Here is a 27,969-nt window from a genome sequence, read left to right as displayed (position 1 = left end):
CTTGAGAGATGTAGCAGCTGTAGCATGCACTTTGCGTAAAGCATTCTCCATCTTTCGGTCCATAGGATCCCTAAATGTCGCGCCATCTTCTACTGGGATTGTGGTTTTGGACACAATCTCAGCAACTGCACCATCTACTTTAGGGACCAAACACCAATTAAGGAGCTCCTCATCCTTATATGGGTACATCTTTTCCAATCTATTATTTGTTCCTGTTCTCTTATCGATGTTTGACCATTCCTTGGTTATCAAGTCCCTAATCATCTTATGTACTGGGAAACACCTGTTCTTTTTAGCTTTGTCTTGAAACAACGGATTATCTTCCTCCGTGTCCACTGGCTCCTTAAAGTTCATTGCTTTGTAGATCTTTTTTAGTAAACTTTCTACTATCTCTAGATTAAACGACCTGGAATCTTCAATTTCCCCAGGTTCATCCTCAGAATCCACTTTTTCCCCGACTTCAGCTGGATAGTCGTCTATTTCCTGTGTTAACTCTGCTTGCTCTCTGGATCTCTTAGGATTCTGACTTTGTACAAACTCTTCCTTGGATACAAATGAATTCTTCATCCATTCCATCAAGTTTTTTAATACATCCGTTTGTTCCACTTGTTTAGTGATTTTTGACTGGGTTTGCAAACATTTCCCACACACTGTGGCTTTGTCCACGGATGAGAATAGCATATCACAGGTCATGCAAGTACATGACACAACTTTCTTCTTTGCAGTCCTCTTTTTAGGCACAGGTGAAGAAGGCACACTATAATAAAAAGAATAATTACTATCTAATCTTAAATCCGCAATCTAATGCCCATAAAACCAGGGTTACCTCAATTGGGCATCATCAGGCTTAGGGGAAGAAGGTAACTCCATCTCTGACTCGCTTTAGCAGACTCCTGACACGAGTGACAGTCTGCTGGCAATACAGGTTTAAATAGCGCGCTTTAACCCTGCGCTCCCCGCTCTGGCCGCTTTGAAGCATAGCACTGTGGAACCAACACATCCAGCCGAGTACCCGGGGGATGATTTTCAGCCCGTGCACCTGTGAGCACGCTGGGCGGAAGTGCGGCATCAGCGTGCTTCCGCCCCTTCTGCCTGCGGCGTTCCTATAACTTCTTTTGCCGCTCTGACTTCTGTAAGTCAGCCAAGCCCCAGACGCTGCTGCGCCCGTGCTCCTGCTCCTGCCCGGTCTTACACCAGTGAGAGCTTCCTGCCGCCTCCTACCCGCATGCGCTCCGGCGCACTACAGGTACCAAGTAGCGCTGTCCTGCTGGCAGCTGTTTCTAGGCAGGTATACTTAGCTATATGGCAGGACCCAGTCCACACTCCTTTCAGCTCTTCTTCTTCCCGGGCAGCTACCCTTCAGCTGAGGCTGATTCTGAGGCACCCGTTTAAACAAAAATAAATACCCTGTACTGTCTAACTAACGGAGACAGAAAGAAAAGACACAGAGGAGAGGGAGGAGGAGGCTATTATACCCAAGGTGGGCGGTCCCTGAAAAACATTCTGTCTGAACTAGGAGAAGGGAGGATATCCCAGTGTTATGGCTGCCATGGGGATCGTAAAAGAAAGTCTGTTATTGGTCTTAGACCTAGCATACCGCCCATTCTTGTGTACCCCTGAAGAAGTCTCTTCGGAGACGAAACGCGTTGGGTCTATCTATGTGGTTTCAAAGATCACAAATTGTCAATATTTTATCCATATATTTTTAATAAATTACCATTAAGAATGTTAAATTGTCTATCTGCCTAATTTGAGCACTTGACAAGGTGGTGGAAATCTCTGTAGCGCCCTCCACATTTCACTTTCTGTCCTCATCTCCCACTAGCAGGGGAGATTTTGTGGAGGTAGTCGCTTTGTATAATTGGAAGCGCTTTCAGGGTCAAATGTGTGTGTGTGTATATATATATATATATATATATATATATATATATATATATATATATATATATATATATATATATATATATATATATATATATATATATATATATATATAACATTTTATTCTAGGATTGCTTTCACTTATATTGTTAAACGGTTAGGGTTGCAATCACATAATCGCAGGGAATAAGCAGGTCTTCAAAGAATACTTTGTGCCGCACAAAGGAGCACTGTTACATTATCAGTCTTGTGCAAATCACTATTGATGTCAGAGGAAATAAATACCAGAATGAAACGTCTTAGCCAACATGTGACTTGAAAATGAACATTGTAATTTCAGCTTAAATCCAAGCTCACATTCCAGACTCCTTATTACATTTTTCAGCAAGAACACAAATTAAAGGAAAAAAAGAGCAAAATTAATGGGTGCCCTGGCTTGCAAAAAAAAAAAAATTGTTCCCTGTGCCAACTGGGTAACAACCAGTGTGTTTGTACCGGTACCTTTTGGTTGCCTCAGATTTGGTTGAGTAGGCCTCTTTGGCACTTTCAAAGAGCTGTCAGTCTTTGTCGGTAATTTAAATAGCGTCAAAATTCGAGCTACTGTACTAACTGAATTACCCCCTTTGGGAGGCATCCCATATTTTTAATGGGTATTCTTTTGTGTATTCATGCTGCACTTCAGCCATAAAAATGAAGACTCAGACTGAAATGTTTAACTAAATAAAATAAGTGGGATGTTGGACTCACTGTTATAGCATGTAATATACATGGTAAACGTTTGTAGATTTTTCCCATCTCTATATAAAAATTCTTGTTTGCAAATGCATTCCTATTGTACACAGAGTAGGCTTGCACCTTGACGAGTGCTGGGAAGACCATTCTGATGTACTGTTCTCGAACATAAGCACCCTTTATGCATGGTCAAACCCAACGACAGGCTGAGACCGTAATAAGGCCCCAGCACGCCAAATTAGGGTGTGTCGTGTCAAGCTACTGTGGCCCCATCTTATCGGAACTGAGAAACAAATACAATCATTATAAAATCAGATAATCACTTGTATCTTTTAAAGCAGAAAAAAAAGTTATGTCACCTAGGTGAAAGAACAGGCACTATGGGATGGGGTGTTGAGCCAACTGCTCACACCTAGGGGAGGGTCAGTCCCCAGAAAAAGGGAGGTAACAAGAGAAAAACAATTGGTGGCGCACTAGATTATTTTATTCAGACTATTGTTAAAAAACTTTAGAAATGGTCAATTGGGTAGTATAAGTAAAAAAAAAAAAAAAGTTTAATTTAATTTAGACTAAAACATAACATTAACAACATATATATGGATACAATGTATAATATGAATCATATAAAAAACAATGGGGGTGCACTTATTAGTAGGGGGTTGGATGGACCATATAATACTTATGGTATGTCCCACTTGTTCCTATGGATGCTCTCTTCAAAGTTTAAGCGTAGTCTCCCAAATAGAAGATGGTGGGAAAACTGGTATGGTGGGTGTCCATAGACCTGTCTGGATGCCTTGACCTTGATTCTGGTGGTATGAAGTGACCCAGTTTGGGTAAACCAGATAGGCTCCAAGTAGTTAGCAGGTGGTGGTGTCCCAAAAGTGAGTTTCTAGTATGGTGGATCCAATGGGAGATATTAGGTAGAGAGCTGGTCCAAGTGGGATATTTAAAGCATTGGACCCTGCTTTAATGTATAAATAATGGTGTGACATTACAAACATACATACGTGCCTGGGATAAGAAAGAAATATACTTTACTTACTGATTGCACCAGTGTATGTGGGTTGTGTTAAGTCTTTGGGCACCTTCCGGTAGATGTCAAACCTTGTAGGAGATGAAACAAAAATATTAAGGTATGTATGGAGTGCAACCATTAAATAGTTATTTTAAATTAAAAAGCACACACACACACACACACACACACCTCTATCACCAAAGCTGTACACAACTCATTCTAAGCTTAGCAGCAATCTTGGTTTATTCGTAAAATTTCTACACAAATCACAGCGTCTTTTTCGCACAGAGCATGTCTGATTTATGCTATTTTTAGGAAAAAAGTTCTCATAAAACAATATTGGGAACTTTTTTGAACAACTTATTTTTATATATACAATACTACCAATTCCTTGCGTCATATACTACTTATAACAAGCAGCGTTTGCACTATTCTTGAGTCGCACTGTATTTATCTTTATTCACTGATCTAGAACTGGGTGGGACAGATTGGCTCATTCACAGGCAATTTTTATTCTAGTAAGGACAGTAAAAATTATGCCACGAAAAGCCCTTACTACCCAGAACACAACAAATAGACATTGCAGCTTTCTTTTTCCACTTGCCTTTCCAAAACCAACACAATAGCTAACTGCATCCACGTCAACTATATTAAATGGCCCAGAGCATTGACTGCATAGGCTGAAAGCCAGAAGTGCTGACGGTTCACTGATTTGGCATGGACTTTAATGAAAGGTTTTGAAATGCCAGTGCTAAAGAAGTTTATATAACCCTTTGAGTGCCAAGGGAATTTGACAAAATAGGTGTGGAAAATTGGCAAATAAACATTTTTATTCATGATAATGACCTGTAGAAAAAGAAGAGTCCAACTAGAACTTATTAAAATAACCATAAGCTAAGGTTTGCAATGAGTAGGTTAGAAGGATAAAACTCTTGACATAATCCATTGAATAAACACTCTTAGAACGGTACATATACATATATCTCTCAGTCTATTACCCTTTGTTCTGCATTAAATCTAGCAGGCAACTAAAAAAGGTAAAAACATATTGCTGTACAGGTACTGGGAATCTTTCATGTTAAATATATTCAGCCAGTGTGAGGCACTGTAAATCCAACACAATTCTACAGAACAGCAACTTTCCAACAACCTTTTCAAGAAAGAAGAATCTACTATTTAATAGCCACGAAGAATCAAATGCTCAGCTTGACCACTGAAATTCTTTTTATTTTTTAATGAATTATTTTGTGTGCTGGTCATAGTTTGGAAGATGTATTTTCTTTTACATCTAGGGGAGTATTTGATATAGGCAGATATTTACGACAGATGGAAACATGTCATCAGTATTCAATTCTGGATATTTTCATCCGGGACTCCCCTTAATGCAGATTTAACTTTGTTTAAAGTCGAATCTACGTTCTTAAAAAAACCGCCACTGGATTTTAAAATCTCCGGCTATTTTTGCCGATCCATGGAGCTTGCGACAGTTGGAAAATGGACCCAACATTGAATATGTTGAAGGTCAACTTGGCCAAATGATGTCATGGCTGCTTGTGATGACACGCAAAGCATAATAATCCCCAATAAGTGCTGACATCTGGGGAGGAGCAATTATAATAAAGTCACGGTCTAGGTTTGTCCAACCCATCTAGAATCTTGTTAAATAAAGACCATTTTGAAATAAAGACCACCCGTGTCTATTTCTCCACATAATCACCTCTGTCTTCTAAGTATTAAATCATACCGGTCCACAGGCATCAGAACTCTCCTTGTAAGATTCTACTCCTCCCCGTTAAAACATCTTCCACCCACAAGCTCTCCATACATCGTGAAAAGGATAAAATAACTTAGGACAAGGTCTGAGCTATAGGAGGGATGACTGGAAACTTCACACCCAAAAATGACATAACGGGCATCCAGGTCATTGTGAGCCATACATATGGATCCGATACGATTTCCCGGCGGTCGGGATCCCGGCGGTCGGAATCCCGACCGCCGAAATCCCGACAAGGGGGGGACATGGATCGCCCCCCCTTGCGGGTTCGCTGCGCTCGCCACGCAGCGGGCCCGGTGCCTCGCTACGCTCGGCACGTTATTTTATTCTCCCTCTATGGGTGTCGTGGACACCCACGGAGGGAGAAAGTTTCGGGATTTCGGCGGTCGGGATTCCAGTGTCGGGATTCCGACCGCCGGCAAATTAACCGCATCCCATACATATTTGTTTGGTTATTATTTCAGACCCCTTTCTCATTTTACCATACAACAAATTTAATTGGCAGGTCTCACTTTCTGCGCAGTGAAGAATAGTCTAGTAGGGCAGGTGAAGGTTCTGGGCAGCGCTCAAATGGTCTTTACTTCTGAATTGTGCTTGAAAGGTATAGCCCAAAATATAAGTGGACACTTGACCATTACACAGTGTGTGTGTGTGTGTGTGTGTGTGTATGTGTGTGTGTGTGTGTGTGTGTGTATGTGTGTGTGTATATATATATATATATTTAATCTATTCATGAAGCAGTGAGAAGAGTGTAGGAGTCAGTCAGTAGAGAAGTTGCCCATGACAACCAATTGGCTGGTTCATATCATTTTCTAGGATGCAGTTGATAAGTGTTACATGAAAGCCGGTTGGTTGCAATGTGCAACTTCTCCACTGGCTCATTGCTTTATTAATAGACCCCATTTTAGACTTAACTTTAACAAGACAATTAAGAAAGGCTTCCAGCATGCATGAGAGACCTTGTTTTGCTTGAACTGGGAACAGCTTTCTTTTAAAATGTTACTTGGGTACTTGTTTATTATCATGGCGCCTCCGATTTCATTCGCAGGGCATTGTACAACCACAAAATCGAGTCGCATCGCATGCCATATTATCGCATGCGACGCGATTATACACGATTTTTAGTTGTACAGGCACCCAAATGCCTGATTCCTATGTTAAATGCCCCCCCAGACCCAAGTTTAGATTGTACACCCACCCTGATGGGTAATGACTATGTTCAAATGCCCCCCCCCCCAATTGTTAATGCCACCCCACTATCAATGCCAACCCGAAGCGTGGCGAGCGCAGCAAGCCCGCGGTACGCAACCTCCGACCTTTTCATACCCCCACTATCCACGTCGGCGTGGAGTTGATTTTATATAGAGTGGCGAGCGCAGCGAGCCCCGCGAGGGGACGCGTAATACTTGTGAAGTAATGCGCGTCCGCTCACCACACTATATAAAGTCAACTCCACGCCGACGTGGATAGTGGGGGTATGAAAAGGTCGGAGGACGTGTACCGCTGCGCTCCCCACGCTTCGGGTTGGCGTTGATAGTGGGGTGGCGTTAACAATGGGGGGGCATTTAACATTGTCATTACCTATCAGGGTGGGGATACAATTAAAAATCGGGTCTGGGTGGGCATTTGACATTGAAATCGCATCGCATGCCATTATAATGGCATGCGATGGGATATTAAAATTGTACACTCATCCAGAGGAAAGGCTCAAATCGGGTCCACCACATACCTTAATTAGTGGTATGCGATGCGACGCGACGGGTGCCGCGATAATACACAAGTACCGTTACTTGTGTAAAAAGTTGGAACAAACTGAATTTTAGGAGCAGAACATAACCCTAAAGCCCCATATATCTTTTAGAAGGGCCCTTTAAAAAAAAAAGTCATATAATATGTAAGTAAAGTCTAATATGTGTGCGCGCGCGCGCGCACACACACACACACACACACACACACACGCACGCACGCACGCACGAAGTTCAATTCTGGCTAAATAGCCAATGATCTGCATGTTAAGTGGCCGTGAGCAATATCACTGAATGATATCTGTATCCGATAACATTCAATGAGTGCACACTACCTAGTTTCACCATTGGCACACCAGCTATAGTTAGCTACAGTATAGTCCTCAAATGTGTATGTGGTTTAAAGAATACTTGTTTCCTAGAACGGCCACAATCGCGGGCATCGTGTACATTTAAGTTAAGGTACACGATGCCCGCGATGGACCCGATTTCCTTTGAAATCAGGTCCATTTTGCCGGCAAAGGGAAATTCGCAGGCATCGCGATGGCCGCGACCATTAACATTGGCCCCGACGCGACCGACGTGATGCCCGCGATTTTGCCATAGGCTTCAATGTTAAAATATTTTTTAACATTGAAATTGGGAGCGTCGGTCTTGTGCCATTATAATGGCACAAGATGAGATGGACTTGATAAAGTCCATCTCACAAAGTAAAAAATGTGAAATGGGCCAATATGACCCATTTCACATTATATATGGCCCCGTCGTTACCCCACTATTGACGTGAACCCGAAGCGTGGCGAGCCCGTGAGGGGCGGCGGTGCGCATCCTCCGGCCTTTTCATTCCCCTACTATCCACGTTGGAGTGGAGTTGAGAATATAAAGTGTGGCGAGCGCAGCGAGCCCGAAGCGTGGCGAGCGCAGCGAGCCCCGCGAGGGGACGCGTATACCTGTGAAGTTATACGCGTCCGCTCGCCACACTTTATATTCTCAACTCCACGCCGACGTGGATAGTAGGGGAATGAAAAGGTCGGAGGACGCGCACCGCCGCCGCTCGCCACCCTTAGGGTTGTCGTCAATCGTGGGGTGGGGTTGACGCTGTAAAATTGGGGGTCTAGGGAATATTTTTAATTGAATCCAATGTAAAATCGGGTCCCAGGGACCCTATTCACATTTGATTCAATAAAAAAAAAAAAAAAGGGTCGGTCGCATCGCATGCGATGCGACCAACGCGATTTTTCCGGCACGACCACCCCGATGGAAATTGGGGTGGCCGTGCTAGGAAACAAGTACCGTTTAAAGTTTTGATAGCCAATTCCCCATATATGTTTTGCCAAGCAGCAGTTTTTCAGACCAAACCAGAGAACAAAAATCGGGAAGGCAAAACAAATTGCACAGTCATCATAACTGCATGTTAGTCACATTTAGATCTCTGGATGGTACATCTTTAACTCATTTTATTTATTTATTAAGTTTCTTATATAGCGCAGAATATTCCATTGTACTTTACAAAGGAGAAAGTGATACAACAAACTGGGTATTTACAGACAGTCAAAGGTATGAGGGCCATGCTCTTAAGCTTAACTAAGGAGTCAGTTAAACATTACTGCATCAGTAGCAAGAAAGTTAGTCAGCAGTGAATATATTATCACACACTAAATTATCGATCAATATTAGACCAAGTTGAATGGTTTTAAAAAGTTCATTGGAAGCCGAATGCTATATTCGGGGGGGGGGGGTAGTATATTTAATTATTATAGATACCTAAATTACCCACAAATATCTTATATTAGGCAAATTTGGTGTTTTTACTCATTTTACACTTCAGTACATCTTCTCTGTAAAGTTGATCTGGTGTAGGACCCACTTCATAGACCCCATAAATTGTAAAGCTGGGAAAAAGCTAGATGACGTGTGCACCTAGCTAATCCGACGGGCAACAATCAGGGCCGGCGCTACCACTAGGCAGCTTTAGGCAACTGCCTAGGGCGCTGGCCACTGGAGGGCGCCCTTTTGATCTACCCAACAGTTACATTTAATTATATTGCTACTCTAGCAATCGGCCAGCAGCTGGGTCAACGCTGCTGGTAAGGGGCGGGCGGCAGTTAGCGCCGCGGCACTATGGAGCCGACGGCACTAATGGAGACCTCTGCCTCCCCTCCCTGGCAGCACAATCAGCCCCCAATGCGACTCCCTCCCATCTGCAGCAAGGCGCAATTGAACACTTTATTATCCCTGTCCTGGCCCTGCGCCGAGGATGTACTAATGTCGGGCGTGGGACATCAGAGATGTCCTAGTTGAAGTAGCATCATCTGCTGGGGAGACGCCGCTGCTAGTTGCGCTGCACTGTAGTCCCCGCTGCCCCAGCCGCCCACTGTCCAGCACCCACCTTCCTGTACGGGTAATCATCCCTGCTCTAGCCCGCGCAGTGTATCGGCTGTGTGTCCGGGCAGTGTGCGGGCTACACCAGCAGCAGCTCACCTTGCCGCCCCCTCCTCCATCCTGCCCGCCGGTTAATACAGGGTGTCAGATCCAGCTGCTGGTATAATCATCCACCAATACAAGGAACAGGCAGCCCCGACCTGATCCTGGCAAGGGTGACTGATCAGATCTGGAGGTAAGGTGTCTATGCTAGTGGCCGCTGTTCTATTACTATACATTTTAATTAAGCCACTGACTTTTAGGCTCTATAATATTATTAGACAAATACATTGCATAGGAACATATACATTTTAGTACTGCTTGAACTTCCATGTGAAAATTGAATCTTTGGTCTTTGCTGTAGCTTCCTGGAATTTAATTAATTCTCACTGTAGACAGAATACTTAAAATATATTATTACACTGGGGGCAATTCATACCTGCTCGCTAGGCTGTAATATTCTCAGCCTAGTAAGCAGTTTAATACTGTCCCTTCACCTGACTGACCGGGAAAGTGTGTATTTTTTTTTTGGGGGGGGGGGGGGGTGTAGGCAGAACCAGGTTTTAGGCACATGGAAAATTGTTAAACATAAGTTTTGAATGCTATAAAATTATTGTAAGTTTTCTCCTTGGGTAAAGAAAACAATCAATGCATACAAATGAAATATAATATAATAAGCATGGTCACTGTGTATTCTCCAGAGGTGAATCTGCAAACCGAAGCCTAACGAGAGAGTCATCAAAGGGATAAATAAAAAAGGGCACACTACAGTGGCCAAGAGGTTCTTAGTTGCTGTCAAATCCTGATTCTGTGTAAGCAGATAGCTAGCATTGGCCATCGTCATTGAGCGGTTACAAGTTGCTACACAGATACTGTACAGATCCTTCCTGTACCCGGATTGCATTTCCCATCTTTACACATGGGTGGGTAAAGTGGATGGATTCAGCTGCTTAATGGCTGCCGGTTCACTTGAAGAACATAGTTGGCAAAGGACTACAATTAGACAGCTGTCATCTCCTGAGCAGACCTATATCTTGTTGAAAAATGAACAGGCGATTTTTGAACACCATCATTTTGTAACCGCATAAAACATTGCTATGTACAAAACTACATATGATAAACATTAAACCTAAAATATGATTTTTATTCATATGTATCTGTTATACTAAAGCAGAGATGGGGAACCTTCGGCCCTCCAGCTGTTGTTGAACTACACATCCCAGCATGCCCTGCTAGAGTTTTGCTATTTGGCCATGCTATAACTGTTGCAGGGCATGCTGGGATGTGTAGTTCAACAACAGCTGGAGGGCAGAAGGTTCCCCATCCCTGTGCTAAAGTAATATCTTTGTCATCTACATTTGTGACTATGCGGGAGATTTATCAATGCTTGGAATCTAAAGACAAAGTACAATTCAATCAGCAACTTTCTTTATTTTTATTTTTTAATACCATGTAAAATGACAGTTAGTAGCTAAATGGTTGATCCTTTTATCTCCTCGATTGTTCACAAAACCCATAAGTTGGCAGTTGTGTATATGTTTTCCTATCTTACAACCACAACCAGGAACATAATGAAGATCGGCAACATATCGCTGTAATTTAGTAACACTTCTCTGGTGATGTTCTCCATTGGCTCTGACACCTGCGGTGCCTCAAAATTTGCCAGACCTTTTGTAATGTTTATAGGAAAACTGCCGCCAGGAAAGGACGCAGAGAAGCGGACAAGAGGTCCAGCTTCCTGATGCTATTTTAAGGGTATAAAGAAGCACTGTAATACACAGCCTTGCATTCCCAAATCACAGCGACAATAAGTGCCCAACCTTCCAATTTACAGGCTAAAAATATGTTTCCAATCTATTAATATTGGTCTACTCAATGCACCTTGTAAATGAAACATTTCACTTCAGTTTCTTGGTCAACTGCTGATAAACTACAATCCCATGGAGGGTCTTCCAGCCTCAGCATATGTTAAGCTGGGTACACATATATACAATTGTCGGGCCGTTCTTTCGTTCTGGGTCGGACAGCCGTTCAATTTTATATGTGTGTACGCTGTCCCGTACGAGCGATAAACGGCAAAAAAACTGTCTTGACCGTCCATACTCGGTCGGTCGACGGTTCTTTGCTGTTTAATTTTCATCCGACAGGACGGCCTCATATCGGTACAAAAGTGCAGTGTGTACGCACGTTTGACCGATATGCTGCCGTCCTTGCGACTATACTGCCAAAGCTGGAACGCCCTTGTGGGCGTTCCAGCTTTGACTAAAAAAAAAAAAAACGGCGTGGGGTCCCCCCCACAGCCGTAACCAGCACCAGGCTGAAAAAGCCGGGGCTGGTATTAAAAAAAAAATCAGGAAACCCGACAAATCCAGGATCCAGGTCCGGGGTTGGTTCCCAAAATACGGGGGACAAAATGACTAGTGGTCCCCCGTATTTTAAGAACCAGCCCCAGGCCAAACCAGCCAGCAGGGTAATGCCACAGCTGGGGGACACTTATTATATAAGTTTAGTCACCCTGCCGGCTGACTAAAGTTCTATATAGACGGGTTTGCGCCTAAATTTTAGTCAGCCGGCAGAGTGCCTAAAATTTAGGCGCAAACCCGTCTATATAGAACTTTAGTCAGCCGTCAGGGTGACTAAACTTCTATATAGACGGGTTACTGCGTCTACATTTTAGTCACCCTTTTACTCATTAAAAAAAAACGGACGTGGGGTCCCCCCCCCCACGGCTGTAACCAGCACCAGGCTGAAGAGCCGGGGCTGGTATTAAAAAAAAAAAAAAAAAAAAAAAATCAGGAAACCCGACAAATAGGGCTTCGCTGATTTTTTAAAACCAGCCCCAGGCTCCAGGTCCGGTTCCCAAAATACAGGGGACAAAATGACTAGGGGTCCCCCGTATTTTAAGAACCAGCCCCAGGCCAAACCAGCCAGCAGGGTAATGCCACAGCCGGGGGGGGGGAGACTTTTTATACAAGTCCCCCCGGCCAAAGCATTCAGCCCTCTGACCGGTCAGCCTGGCCAGGGGTCCTGGGGGAGTGGGGACCCCCCCAATTAAGGGGTCCCCCCCCCCTCCAGGACTTACCTGACCAGGCTGAAGCCTGGTGCTGTCCTCGATGCACCTGGGCGGTGGGCATCGAGCTGATTTCAGTGTAAAAAATAGGTGAATAAACTATTGTTTTAAACTGTGGAACTATGAGTCCCAGCAAGCCTACCCTGCAAGCTGGGACTTGGAGAACCACAAGTCCCAGCCTGCGGGGCATTAAAGGGCCCGCTGGGTCTTGTAGTTCCACAGTAAAAAAAAAAATAGTTAAATAAATACACACTGACACATTAGAAAAATAAAAGTTTAATACATACATACATACATACATACATACATACATAACACAAACACACTGATACTTACCCATCTTGATCCCGTAGGTAGGTCCCAGGGTCCGGGGCTTCAGGGCTGAAGAGTCCGGGGTCCTGGATCTGTAGTAATCCAAAGGGGTACCTGGGGAAGGAAATCCTACTCACCTGCTCCTGTGGCGACCACCTCGGCATCTTCTGTTGAAGTCCCGCTGCTCCCGGCTGCTGGTACCCGCTCTGCCTCCGCTGTATACTAGAGATCCTTCTTCCTCGGCGTCTCTGCTCAGAATGATTTCTGGCCAATCAGGAGCCGAGAAAATCGGCTCCTGATTGGCCAGAAATCATTTTGAGCAGAGACGCAGAGGAAGAAGGATCTCTGCGTCTCTAGTATACAGCGGAGGCGGAGCAGGTATCACTGGAGATGGGAGCAGCGGGACTTCAACAGCAGTTGCCGAGATGGTCGCCACAGGAGCAGTTGAGTAGGATTTCTTTCCACAGGTACCCCTTTGGATTACTACGGATCCTGGACTCTTCAACCCTGGAGCCCCGGACCCGGACCAGCCCCGGAACCAAGCCACCGGACCCAGGGACCTACCTACGGGATCCAGATAGGTAAGTATCAGTGTGTTTGTGTAATGTATGTATTAAAAACTTTTATTTTTCTAATGTGTCAGTGTGTATTTAACTATTTTTTTTTCTGTGGAACTACAAGTGCCAGCGGGCCTTTTAATGCCCCGCATGCTGGGACTTGTGCTTCTCCAAGTCCCCGCATGCGGGGGAGGCTTGCTGGGACTCCTAGTTCCACAGGAAAAGACAATAGGTTTTCATCTATTTTTTACACAAAGATCAGCTCGATGCCCACCGCCCAGGGGCATCGAGGACAGCACCAGGCTTCAGCCTGGTCAGGTAAGTCCTGGAGGGGGACCCCTTTATTGGGGGGGGGTCCCCACTCCCCCAGGACCCCTGGCCAGGCTGACCGGTCAGAGGGCTGAATGCTTTGGCCGCGGGACCTTATATAATAAGTGTCCCCCGGCTGTGGCATTACCCTGCTGGCTGGTTTGGCCTGGGGCTGGTTTAAAAAAAAAAAAAAAAAAATCAGCGAAGCCCTATTTGTCGAGTTTCCTGATTTTTTAATACCAGCCCCGGCTCTTTCAGCCTGGTGCTGGTTACGGCTGTGGGGGGGACCCCACGCCGGTTATTTTTTTAATAGGAGGGTGACTGCTATAATTATGCCCTAACCCAGCCCATTATGATAATTTTGGTCACGTGACATGTCACTAGCCCAAATCGGCAGAGTGTGTACGGTGGTACAATCTTTTTCTTGCGACTGTTTGGACGGGAGTACATCAGACGACGCAAGTAAATTGTACGAGGTGTGTCGGCTGTTGTTTGTGGACGGTCCGACGGGAGTACTGTCGGCCGAACGGTTGCAAAAAATAAGGATTGTATATATGTGTACCCAGCTTTACTCAGGCCACTATACTGTTACATTTGCATGCACACATTATGAGGTCATTGAATTTACTTTTATTCATTGCTACAGAAAGCAACTTCAAGTATACTGTATCTAGAATTGTACAAAAAAAATAAAAGATTAACAGATAGTAGTGCAACATGTTTCTGGAATTTTCCGTGTGGCCGGATAGCATAACCCCAAGCAGGATGCGTGTGTGTGTGTAGAAGTACAGAACCCTAAATAAGTAGGCGAGAGGAAGCGTATGCAAAGGTGACTGTAGGTAGCAGTAAGAGTGGGTGAAGATATTTTACATACAATTCTATTTTAAACAATACATATGTATAGTACCAGATAAGAGTTCATTTAGTTTATAGCTTCAGATCTAATTTATTCTTCGCTTTTACCCCCCACCCTACCCTACTGCAACTTTGCTCCAGTCATTGACTACTTGTTCAGTAATATTGGCATAATGTGCTGTCCATATGGGATTTGTACCCTGTATTACATAATAGCCTTAAAGTGGTGCCATATGTGCAGGAAGTTCTTCAAGCCAGCAGGTATCCAGTGTCTAGGATGACAATAGGTCAACACCAAAACATCGACAAAAGTCAAACAGACGACATAAGTTTTTCCCTTTTTTTCTTTAATGTTTTGCACTTTTTCATACTTTGCCTTCCCAATCGAAGTTCACGCGGATGTTAAAGTGTGCTGAGCAGTGAGGCCCCAATGCCATAGCATGTCGACATGGACACCAAATAAACTTAAACTCTTGTCTACCTTTAACTTTTTCAAGTCCAACGCCTAGTCAGGCTCAACAGCCCTAGCACTAGTAGCAAATCCAATGGTGAGCCACTTTAAAATGAGAACATTAACATCATTCAACATTCAATGTAGGACCAATTTTTTTATGAAAACTAAAAAATTATTTTGTTTCAATTGCAAAAAAACAATTTGGACTGCAAAAGGTTAATGTATGAGGGGTGTAGTGTAATAGGTCCCAATGTGTGCTATTTTAACCATATTTATATGTAGCTAAGCTACATATAAATCTAAAGGTGCCCATAGACGGTCCGTTCCTGGACCGTCCGTTTTGTACTATGCTATGCGCGCTCCCGCGCATCACATAGTACGGTACAAAAAGTATGTGCTGCACATACTTTTGTACTAGCTAAACTTCGCATCGGATCGCATTGCATGCACACCGCATGCACTAGGCATGCGATCCGATGCGAAGCGTGCTAATTAAGACCCAAACGGATCAGTTTAACGGATCGTGTATGGGCCCCTTAAACTACATATAAATATGCCTTATTTACCACCTATTTCGAATAATCCTTTGCTTTCAAACTCATGGTGCTACAGCTGTTGTGGAAGTACACATCCCAGCATGCCCTGCCACAGATTTTATATAATGGATTGCTAAAAGTGTGACAGGGCATGCTGGGACGTGTAGTTTCATAACAGCTGGAGGGCCATGAGTTTGACACCACTGAGCTAGACATTTGTTTTATATAGCACAAGATTGGCATAGAATAGCAGTAGAATACCATGAGCAAAAAGTACTGCATCAGTTTTTAACTGTGCCCTCTCCCATACAGATTACAGTATAAGAAAATGGCCTTCCGCTTCCTGCCATGTGACAAGCAAAAACACTGGAACCATTTCAAAGTGGTTCATAAAAAGTTGTAAGTTGTCATTGTGCTGGGAATAAGTTTGACGCTCTGGAACAAACTCAGACAAATTTTGTTTATTCACATGCTTAGAGGTTTGATTCATTCTGTATTTTTTTTTTTTTTTTTTTTTTTTTACAGACACTTTTGTTACCTAGGAGACTAGTAAGACAATTACAACAGCTATGGTGTCTAAGGCCCCCATACAATAGGCCGACTTGTCCTAAAGACAAGTCGGCTCCAATTTCCCTTGAGCTCCCCTGGAAGGGCACACATACGATTTAATGCATGTAAAAAGTGCCCCCAGAGCACTTTTTACATGGGCGGACGCATATTCATTTGATTTGAAGTTTTGGAAGTGCCGGGGAGGCAGAATATTTTAAAACTCCCATTCAAATGAGTGGAGAGCTGCCGATTGGCTGAGACAGCTATCTCGGTGAATCAGCGGCCCCCATTGTTTTGAATGGGAGTTTTGAAATCTCATGTCCGCAGCCCATTTCCCGGAGGATGCAGGAAGCCTCTCCTGCCCAGCACATTCCTGCTCTGCACACACCTCCAGACCTGATCAGATGCAATACATCGCTGGTCCTAAAAGCACCCGATATGTACTACTGATGGGTCTGATTCCGACTCATACAATGTCTGACCTCAGACACTGGGACTGCACATCGGATGTCAAGCACACATCAGATTTGGGATGATTTTGCCTGATTTCTTGGCCCAATTCTTCAAAGCAGGTCCAAATTGGACAAGTGTATGGGGGCATTTATTGAAGCAATATCTCTTAAGTAAGAACTGCTTTATCTAGCTTGGTAGCACTCGGCCTATCCTTTGAATTTTCAAACTCTGCCACCGCTGTCTGCTCACTCAACGCTTCCTGGACACTGTGGACTACCCACAGCCCCCAGGTGCATCAAGCAGCCTGGACCACACACTGCCCAGGTATTTTTTTTTTCTCCTCCTCCTCCTCCTCCTCCCCCCCCCCCCCCCCCAGCTCCAATGGATTTTACATGGGGAAAAAAAAAAACCGCATGAGATTTAAAATGTAAAAAAATGGCACATCAAGTGCCAAATCGTAGTGAGCTCTCCCGGGCAGCTGACGGGGGAGCTCGGGAGAAATGAGACAAGTTGGCCTAATATATGGTGGCCTTTAGGGATATGCCCTATTTGTTGTTCCAAATTTGCCAGAAATTACAAATCAGGCCTACCTATCCTGTCATCTTACAGGCTGGGTTTGAAGAATAACAGGAGCTAGTTGGCTGGTTGTTTATCAGTCTCTAAAGCTTGGTACATCTGCCCAAGGGGGTTTATAAAGAGTACTCAGTCTCATGGCTTGCGCTATAAGTGCTAAAGTCCCCCTGTATAAAAGTATTATTCCAATGATAAATTGCTCCCATCACCATTCACAGCCGTGTTGTTAGACGTCCTACTTATAGTAGATTAGCCAGTTGACGTACAGGACACTTACCAAACCTACATCTTGCAAAGTCAGGCAGCTTCCTATACTCCATCACACACTGTTTACATTACTGCCTAAGCATGACATCATGGCTCCAGTTAAGAGGAAAGAAATGGGCTTCCTGCACACAGAATGCTGACGCCCATTAGTGGCTCCCAGCCATTCCTCCAGACAAATAAATGAGTAGAGAAGGTGAGAACAGGATGGGCTGAAGGAATGCATTTCACGGCCTATTTCCTGAGTATAGGCTAGGAGAAAGATGTGAGCTTATCACTAGGAAATTCTTTCAATATGACCAAAGGCACATGCCATGGTGAATGTATGCGTTAGTAAGTGGATGGCTGGATAATTGGTCAGGCATGATAATGTCGCTAATACTTCCCCGTTTCACAAACTGTAACAGATATGTAAAAAAAAAAAAAAAATTAATTATATACACCAAAAACTATTCAGCAATCATATAAGACTAATCATTCACAAATGTATACGTTCTGACTTGCGCACAGGAAAAATGAGCCACTCATTATTCGTAAGGAGACAATAGTGACTAATCCTATATATAGTGATTTCTTCTGCCAAGAAAAACTAGCATCACATACAATCTCTGACTGACCGATTCAAATTTTAGCTGCAGCTCTGTGTTCATTATTTGGACAACCCTCCCATTGCTCCAGTCCAATCCTACAGTCAGTGGAGAGATAGAGATAGAGAGATAGAGAGATAGAGAGATAGAGAGATAGAGAGATAGAGAGATAGAGAGATAGAGAGATAGAGAGATAGAGAGAGAGAGATAGAGAGAGAGAGAGATAGAGAGAGAGATAGAGAGAGAGATAGAGAGAGAGATAGAGAGAGAGATAGAGAGAGAGATAGAGAGAGATAGAGAGAGAGATAGATAGAGAGAGATAGATAGATAGAGAGAGATAGATAGAGAGAGATAGATAGAGAGAGATAGATAGAGAGAGATAGAGAGATAGAGAGATAGAGAGATAGAGAGATAGAGAGATATATATATATTTTATTATACATACACACACACAGTACTGCCAAGGCTTGAAACATCTGTACCAATGTAGTGCTAAGAGTGTGAATCCCAGCTACCCTAGCCTACCCAGATCAATTTTAGTTACAAAACACTTAAAATTTTATTTATTGTTAAGTGTTTTAATACCATTTACAGTTGTATATAAAGTGATCAGCTACCTAGTATTCCTTGTTAGCTGTATAAGGGGGTAGATCATATTGAATGCAAAGAGTGAGCGGTGCAGTTCCCACGGTGCCTAAATGCCAGCAACGGCACCTGATTTCGTACCCTTCGCCGCCTGGTTTCAGCCAGAATTCACTCAAAAGTGCTCACAACCCAATTGGGCAGCAAGCACTTCTGTGCGAATAATAACAATAGTATCGAGCCCTAAATCCGTGTGTGCTACTCAATGTTCTTTCTAGTCACACTGATCGCACCCTGCAATGCCGCCTTTGATGTGTAATACAGGCAAACTCGCCTATATTGCGGGCCAAATAAAGTGCCATTTGCGTGCCCAAAAGGGTCATCTTCACATTATTCCGGCTTGCCAGCATGGGGAGGTGTGTGCGGATATAAATGCCAGCACCAGCATTTGTTCATTCCTAGTTGGTGTGGCTATTGGAAGCTGTACTCTGTATGTACATTATATGCTTTTACAAACAAATCTGACAAATTATCAGGTCAAAGTAGAGTCCCGAATAACTAAGGAACCTGCCCGATTTCCCAGGCACTCATTTCCGCTCTTGTAGGCAAAAAACCCCACAAGCAACAACATATTGAAAGGGGGTGTGGATCGTATTGTCAACACAACTTAGGTCGACAGGCAACAAGGTCGACATGGGTGAAGGTCGACAGGTGTCTAGGTCGACATGGGACAAAGTTGACAAATGCGTTAGGTTGACATGGCTTTTTCACTTTTTTGCCCGAATATCGACACAGTCGACATGGCACAGTTGGAAGTCAACCGCAGCCCCTCGCGTCGCTGGCAATCCTTTGGGCACACGATTTTATTCTTCCACCACGCCCTAGTGGATGCTAGGGCATGAAATACTGCCTGTCGGCACATGTCGGCTCGAAAAAGTGGAAAACCCCATGTTGACCTTGCAACCTAACCCATGCTGATTTAACGCATTTGTCGAGCTTGTTGCCTGTCGACCCAAGTCGGGTCAACAATACGACCGTATCCCATTGAAAGTCCACTATATAAAATGTCAGTCCTTCAAATGACCTGTGGTTATGTTATATTATTTTAGGTTTGTTTTGCTAAATATAAATCAAACTTTAAAAAAAAGCAACTTATTTCATACTGTTACGCCGACGGTGACAAGATTTCCAGCAAAGAAAGAACATAGACTTCTCCTAGTCTGTCTGAATTATTCACTCTAGCAGTGAAGAGATGAACATGAGACTGTCCCATGACTGATAACATCATTATTCCAGTGCAAAGAAACAGACAATTACTATGATATACTGTACTAGAGAGTCAGGCGTAAAGGCTGCATCAAGAAATCTTCCTGAAATAATTATAGGAAATCAGATCAAAAATAGAGAGTAAGACAGGAAGTAAATGAAGCATGTATCTCCAATGCCAAAACGCAGATAACATTGCATTACAGGCTATAATATAATGTTTTCATTGTCCATGCTAACATTAGGCTGCAGCAGAAGCGCTAATGGAAACCTTACATCTCCTAATCACTAGCTTAGATGTTTGATTAAAACAGGATATTATCATTAAAGAACAGCCGATGATTAGGATGTATATTACAGCTCACAATGGCCAACTTTTACTTTATTTTCTATTAATCATATAAATGTCCCTTATCCAGTACATTGGAAATAAATTATTATGTACGACGACGACGACGACGACAACAACTATATCAACAGCCTGTCCACGGAGCTTGCTTGTTTGTCTAGGGAAAAGGACGTGGGGGAGAAGGGGGTGGGGGTGGCTTGTAGGCACTAGTGGGGGGGGGGGGGGATTTAGGATTAGGTTTTGCCACTGAGAACAGGGGGGTGGGGGTTAGGGTTAGGCTGTGGGTCGGGGGAGATTAGGTTTAGGCAGTGGGATTTAGGCACTAACAGTGAGGGTCAAGGTAAGGTTGTTCGGGGTGCAGGGGGGGTAGGCTGTGGGTCGGGGGGGATTAGGTTTAGGCACTAACAGTGAGGGTCAAGGTTGTTCGGGTGCAGGGGGCAACTTATTGAATCACGGCACCCTACAGTATAAGAATAATTTTTCACAGCACCCCTCGGCCGAGAGTTTGTTACTGAGAATTTCTGAAAAAAAAATATTACATTTAAATATGTTGTGATTAAATTGTATCCGTTGGTCCAGTTATGTGGTGAAGAAAATAATTCACTTCTGATTACCCACATATTTTATAATTGGACGCCACAAGCACTGATTTCATTGACTATAAATAATTTTAATTGGTTCTGGACCACCAACCTGAGGCACCTCTGCAAGTACTCCGAGGCACCCCGGGGAGCCTAGGCGCACAGTTTGGGAACCACTGGCATACACACTACCACTGTTGCGCAAATCTGATATACACTGTTTAATTACCAGTCCATTTTTACATTATGCTCAGCCAGAAGCTTTTATACAGCAGCATGGGAGCCATTGTACTGAGTTCCCAGGAAGTAAAACGTTCAACCAATAATATGACCAGCCTCCTAAGGAATTCCGTATGCGTGACCAGAGGTCGGGATGCCTGCGATCAGAAGACAGACGCCGGCATCCCTGACATGGATCAGGTAAGTATACTAATACCCTCTCCTTAACCCACCCTACTTGAAGCTTAACCCTAACATCCTCACCCCCTGCAGCTTAACCCTTCCCATTAGTGCCTAACCCTATTCCCCCGCACCCTCAAGTAAAATGCTACTACACCGAGCATACATATGATCGAGTCTCCCAAGGGAGGGGAGTGGCCACACATTAGCGCAATCTTATTCACATTATATCGCACGTAAAGCACATCATAGTAGAGAAGTTGACCAATGACTACTGCCAGTATGCTGTTCATTAATTGTTTCGGAAGAGAGATCATTGCACTGTAGATTTTGGCCAATGAGATCAGTGACTGCATTGGATGCTATTAACCAGTGGAACAGGAAAAAGATAAACTGCCTTCAATCATTAAAGAATATTAACACTATGAGTGCCAACATTGCTAGGAGATCCTCAAAAAATTTGCTAAAAATGCTAGCTGCGCTCACAGCTACTGTTCTTTTTTAGGGTGCAATATTTAACTAATCTTCAATTACTGGACTTGGCAGTATTTGTACTTATACTAAAAGAACAGTTTTTGGTACTTGTTTCCTAGCACGGCGCCCACGATTTTCAATCGTATGGCATCTTCTGCATTGTATCGCCTCGCATGCCATATAGCCGCATGCTATGTGATGCAATGCGATTTTGGCCCCACTATACGATTTTTAATTGTATAAGCAATGTGCTTACAATGTTAAATGCACCCCCACTATGAACGCCAACCTGAAGCGTGGCGAGCCCGCGAGGGTCGGCGGTACGCGTCCTCCGACCTTTTCATACCCCCACTATCCACGTCGGCGTGGAATTGATTTTAGCGCACCGAGCCCGAAGCGTGGCGCGCCCCGGGAGGGGACACGTATTACTTTACATGTATTCCGCGTGCGCTCGCCACGCTTCGGGCTCTGTGCGCTCGCCACACTATCTAAAAATCAACTCCACGCCGACGTGGATAGTGGGGGTATGAAAAGGTCGGAGGACGCGTACCGCTGCGCTCGCCATGCTTCCGGTTGCCGTTGATACTGGGGGTGGGGGTGCTTTGTAAGCACCTGTTACGGTGCTTATACAATTAACAATCTTATAGGGGGGCCATTTAACATTGAAAACACCCATTAGGGTGCTTATACAATTTAAAATAGTATACCATCGCATTGTATGCCATATACAATGGTATACGATTTTAAATTGTATAACATCGCATCGCATACCATTGTAAGGCTTATGGTATACGATGCGATGGGTGCCGTGCTAGGAAACAAATACCCAGTTTTTAGTTCCGCTGGCATTTTAAGAATCTCACGGCAACGTTGGCTCTCAAGGGGTTAACATAACATCCAACTGGAGAGCGCTCTTACACACGGATCCAGGATATTTATTCATCTTCAAATCAGGAAAAGGAGTGCCTACAAGGTAAGGGAATCCGGATATAACTCCGGGAACAGTGGCACAGAAAGCAACTGCACACAGCTCACGTTTAAGGCTTAATGAACATAAATGTGGGAACAAGCCAACAGTGATCTCCTTTATAAAGTACAGTAAAGGAAGCACCATATTCAATATTCTAAATTAAAGCAACTGTAACACTACAATCACACCCAAATCAGCTAGAAAGCCTGTGTAATTTATGAATGTCTCAGTTTAAAAGGAAATTATTGCAAGTCAATCTTTGTTAGATGTTTGTGGAAGTAACCAGTTTGCATGTAATATTCATTTTGGAAATTGAACAGCATCTGCTTTTGCATACAATATGCAATCCTAGCAAGGGCACCAATAAATATTCATTGCAGTCAGTCTGTTCTGCAATTGCGATGGGTGCATGGTACATGGGAATGCACCATGCAATCGCAGAAGGACCTGCGATATGACCCTTTTCCGAATCGCATGAGAAGTGCCGATATTACACTACAGGATAGGGGCAGTGGCGGAACTAGAAATTTTGCTCCCACTTCCAAAAAAAATTCTGCCGCCCCCCCCATCCCAGCCTGCAGCATATCCCTTACCCCCCCATCTAAGTGCCTAACCACGCTTCCCAGAAGCCTAACCTTCCCTTTCCCACAGCCTGACCCTAACCACTTCTCATTAGTGCCTAAGCCTAACCCCACTCCTTCCACATCTGCACGCTAGCCCGCCCATGATACTCATTTGTGGTATGCCGGCTGTTGGGATTCAGGAGCCTGCATCCTGGCCACATGGCAATTGTATACGTGGGACCCAGCATATGCAGAGTACTGCAGACTGCCAACTGTTGCCACCTCCACACGGCCAGCTTCCTCTATCCTTTGCTTCCCCCACCATGGCGTTCTCTATCCTGAAATACCCCTTCAGTTACCCTCTGGTTTTACAGTGTTATAACAAGTGTCTTGCTGGTCCCACAGGCCATTGCAGTTTCCTTCTGGCCGGCCATCTTCCAGATCTCTCCCTCCAGCTTTTTCTGCTAGTCTTGGCTGTGCTGCAGATACACATATGCCTGGTGCAGATGTGGACAGAACAAAGGTTCTGCTCCTTCACAGAGGGTTCTACATCTAACCCTAATCTAATATACAGCCAGCTCCCATTATCCTGAACCTCCTCATCTACCCTGTGTCTCTCAACCTGTTCCCCCTTCTGCCTCTCAGCTGCCCCCTCCCCTTCATTCTGTCTCACAACATGCCCCCCCCCCCCCTTTACAGAGTACTTCAGACTGCATTTCCCAGAGGTTGAGAAGAGTATCCTTATTGGCTGCTGCAGCTAACACACAGAAGTCTTGCCTCCGGCTCCATTAGAGCGCCATGACCCTGCACCCCGGTGGCATCTGCGCCCCCCCTGCTGGGGCTGCGGAGCCCTAGTTACGCCACTGATGGGAGCCTTAAGCGTTAGCTATTTGAAGAAGCACACAATTACTGGTGTCAGTACATAAATTCAAATTGGGCAACCAGATTCTATATATTATCTTCTGGAAGGTGCTAAATAAATAAATAAATAAATAAAAAGTGAAATCTTTATGTCAATAGTGAATTTACCCTTAAGGGTTGAATTTTATAAAGCTTCCAAAAAAAGGAGAGAGGTTATGCTGCCCATAGCAACCAATCAGATTCGGTCTATTGAATACTAGAAAATAATAGACATAATCTGATTGGTTGCTATGAGCATAATCACCTCTTAATTTTTAGAAGCGTTAACAAATTTACCCCTAATTGTTACAGTAATATTGCTGCAGATGCTAGCCCCCAACTGTAAGTGGGCATCCACACGGGGAGATTTTAGCCCATTTTCTAAGCGATCTGTCTGTTTGTGGCCATCGCCCGCTCGGATATTGTCCACTTGTAGGTCAAGGAACCGTCACGGTGACTTTAATCACAGCCCTTCCATCACGTTGGGGTCATCTGCGGCTAACCCAGCTTCTGCAAACTGACCGGATCCCGCCACATACCGTACAGCAGTGAGGACAGCCGTGCCACTACACCTGGGCTGTTTGAGGCAGATACGGCTCCTGCAGACCAACAGAGTCTCGCTACGCAGCATACATATATTTAACATCTATTTGGAAACCAGTTACAACAATCTTGGCCACACTGGTCTGTAGTCACCCTTGGGTGATAGGAAAAAAAAAAAAAATCAGTAACTACAGTATACCTGGCAATCAAATTTTTTATTCATGTTTTCGTATATGCATGCATATATTATTTTTGTTCATTTTGTATAGTACTTATTTATAGTGTTTGTGTAATAAAAATATACATTTTATTAACGGTTTCTCCGTGCACTCTTAAGCGCCCATACGGAACTACTCTTTTCTTCCAGTTGTACCCAAACCTGATTATCTGCGTACAATGCCAATTGTGAGAGATCTGAGCATGTGCAGATCTCCGTGTACAAGATTACAGGCAGTGATCAACATGCTGCAGTCGTTTGGGGACGGAACCAGGGACAGTTTAACAAAAACAAGGGGATACTGACCCATTTTGTAAGCATGCAGAGACCAGAGTATGCTTCTGATGCAAATTTTCTGGCAGCAACTGAGGAGTTCTGGCATTAAGCTTAGGTGTACTCAGATGGCTAGAATTCCGTACCCTCACTCACATAGAAAGAAGTGAGAACCTGTGCAAAAAGGTATCTCTAATATGGATTCCACTTCGTGATGTCAGCAGTAATTTCCGCCACCAGATGGTTTAGATCAGGCATTCCCAATCACAGTCCTCAAGGCACACCAACAGTGCAGGTTTTAGTGATATCCAGGCTTCAGTACAGACGGTTTAATCAGAATCCCTCAGATACTAATTAAGTCCCCTATGCTCAAGCCTGGATATCTAGAAAACCTGCACTGTTGGTGTGCCTTGAGGACCGTGGTTGGGAATACCTGGTTTAGATGAACGTACCATACTCACATAAATTACACTTAGAGTGTACACTTATGTGAGTGCGGTACGGTCATCTAAACCAGGGGTCTTCAACCTTTAAGACAGTGTGGGCCACATTAAAAAATTAAACGAAGCCCGAGGGCCACTAAGCTCTACTGTGGTATTTAGCACAGCTCTTAATAGATAGACAGCACAGCCCCCACATAGATAGTTGGCACAGCTGCCCATACACATAAACCCTGCCCCCAATATATATAGTCAGCACCAGGGCTATTTCTAAACAATTAGGGTCTCAGTGCGAACAGAATAAAAATGCAGCCCCCCATACATAATTTGGTATTGAAGAAATTGTGTGCGCCAAAAAGGGGTGTGGTCTAATTATAAGGGGCGTGGGCTAATTATAAGAGTGTGAACTAGCAGGAAAACAATTACCTGACACCTCACTTTTGCAACCTGCATGACCAGACATTGGTTACCGCAGAAATGGTTGTTGCCGCACAGTGACATATAAACATGAAGGCCCATCACACCAGGATGCCCACTGCACATAATGCCTCACACCAGGATGCCCACTGCACATAATGCCTCACACCAGGATGCCCACTGCACATAATGCCTCACACCAGGATGCCCACTGCACATAATGCCTCACACCAGGATGCCCACTGCACATAATGCCTCACACCAGGATGCCCACTGCACATAATGCCTCACACCAGGATGCCCACTGCACATAATGCCTCACACCAGGATGCCCACTGCACCTTGCACTATAAGGCCCCCAATACTCCTGCTTATGCATATGATGCCACCAGCAGTGTCCCTCATAAAATGCCACCAGCAGTGTCCCTCATAAAATGCCACCAGCAGTGTCCCTCATAAAATGCCACCAGCAGTGTCCCTCATAAAATGCCCTAGTATTGCCCTCCATAGTCAGCACATTGGACAGCATGCCAGACCTCCCTTATGCTGGCCACACATCAGACCAACTTTCCTCCAACCACCCAACTGGTTGCTTGGATGGAATAAAAATATGGTACTGGATGGGAGCAAAGTGTTGACAAACAAACACTTGTTTGTGCTCACAAACCTAGGAAAATGGACAAAAACATTCAGTCAAATTGTTTAAATCAAACAGGTTCAACTACAGTACCATGTCTGAGGGGCAGTTTTTGTTCTTTTATCAGATTCTGGGAGCAAATTTCTGAAGTAAATATTACATTTGCTTCCATCCAGTACCATATTTTTATTCCATCCAAGCAACTAGTTGGAGGAAAATTGGTCTGATGTGTGGCCAGCATTAGTCAGCACCACATTGCACTGCCAGCCCACCCTCCCCCATAATCAGCACCCTGCCCATACACAGGGCCACATTGCACTGCCAGCCCCACCTCCCCCATAGTCAGCACCGTCCCCATAGTCAGCACCACATTTCAAAACCGCCACCTCCCCACCCCATGTCCAGCACAACAATGCAAAAGGCAGCCAGCTCAACTCTCCCCCCCCCCCATAGTCAGCAAAGAAAACATTGCAGAGAGCCCACCCCCCCTAGTCAGCACCGCGTTAGCGAGCCGGCTTCACACTTCCCTAAGATACCTGCATTAATCTTAGTGTCCCTGGCAGAGGGCTTCTGCTGGCGGCGGCGGCTGTCTTCACTTGAAAGGAGCAGGCAGGGATGGGTGTGCGGCGTCAGAGGCTGGCGGCGGGGTGCGCGGCGTCAGAGGCTGGCGGCGGTTGTCACTCCCGGCTGTCTTCTCTGAAAGGGCACGGGCGGGACGGGTGCGGGCATGTCTGCACACAGTCCCGCCCGCCCTAGCCAGCACATCCACCTCCGCCGCGTCCCACTGCTAAGCTACTAGCGCGGAAGGTTTTTTTTAAAATACCTTTTATTTTATTTTATTTAAACGGCATTAACTGGTGGGCCAGTGAAAACAACTCGGCGGGCCATGGGCTGAAGACCCCTGATCTAAACCATCTGGTGGAGGAAATTACTGCTGACATCACGAAGTGGGATCTATATTAATGATACCTTTTTGCACAGGTTCTCACTTCTTTCTATTTGAGCGAGGGTACGGATTTCTGGATTCTTCATATATCCACTAAAATATTATCTAAACCATACACGTACTAGATATTGTATTATTTTATCTTCAACATATGTGTACCATCATGGGAGAAAAGGAACTTTATCAGAAAGAACTATTGGCTGTAGGAACGAGGACCATCGACGTTTGCCTGATTTCTTTGGAATACGGTCGATGGAAAGGACTGTGTGGTGGTCCTAAATTGAAGGCTTGGCAGAAGGTGCTGGGCAGCGCCTTGGGACTT

General features: G+C 44.4%; 1 protein-coding gene across 1 annotated transcript in view; it reads right to left on the bottom strand.

Annotated features, from left to right (window-relative positions):
* The window catches only part of ERGIC1 (endoplasmic reticulum-golgi intermediate compartment 1), a 121,979-nt gene that overhangs the window by 91,207 nt on the left and 2,803 nt on the right, over window positions 1-27,969 (bottom strand). Inside the window, exon 2 of the mRNA XM_083181990.1 lies at window positions 3,659-3,720. Within this exon, the coding sequence (XP_083038116.1) occupies window positions 3,659-3,720 (62 nt within the window). The remainder of the gene's footprint in view (window positions 1-3,658; window positions 3,721-27,969) is intronic.

This window comes from Crinia signifera, chromosome 4 (genome assembly GCF_055691185.1).
Source record: "Crinia signifera chromosome 4, ASM5569118v1, whole genome shotgun sequence".
Lineage (NCBI taxonomy): Eukaryota > Metazoa > Chordata > Amphibia > Anura > Myobatrachidae > Crinia > Crinia signifera.
Note: the sequence above shows the minus strand (reverse complement) of the source record. Positions and strands in the feature narration are given on the sequence as shown.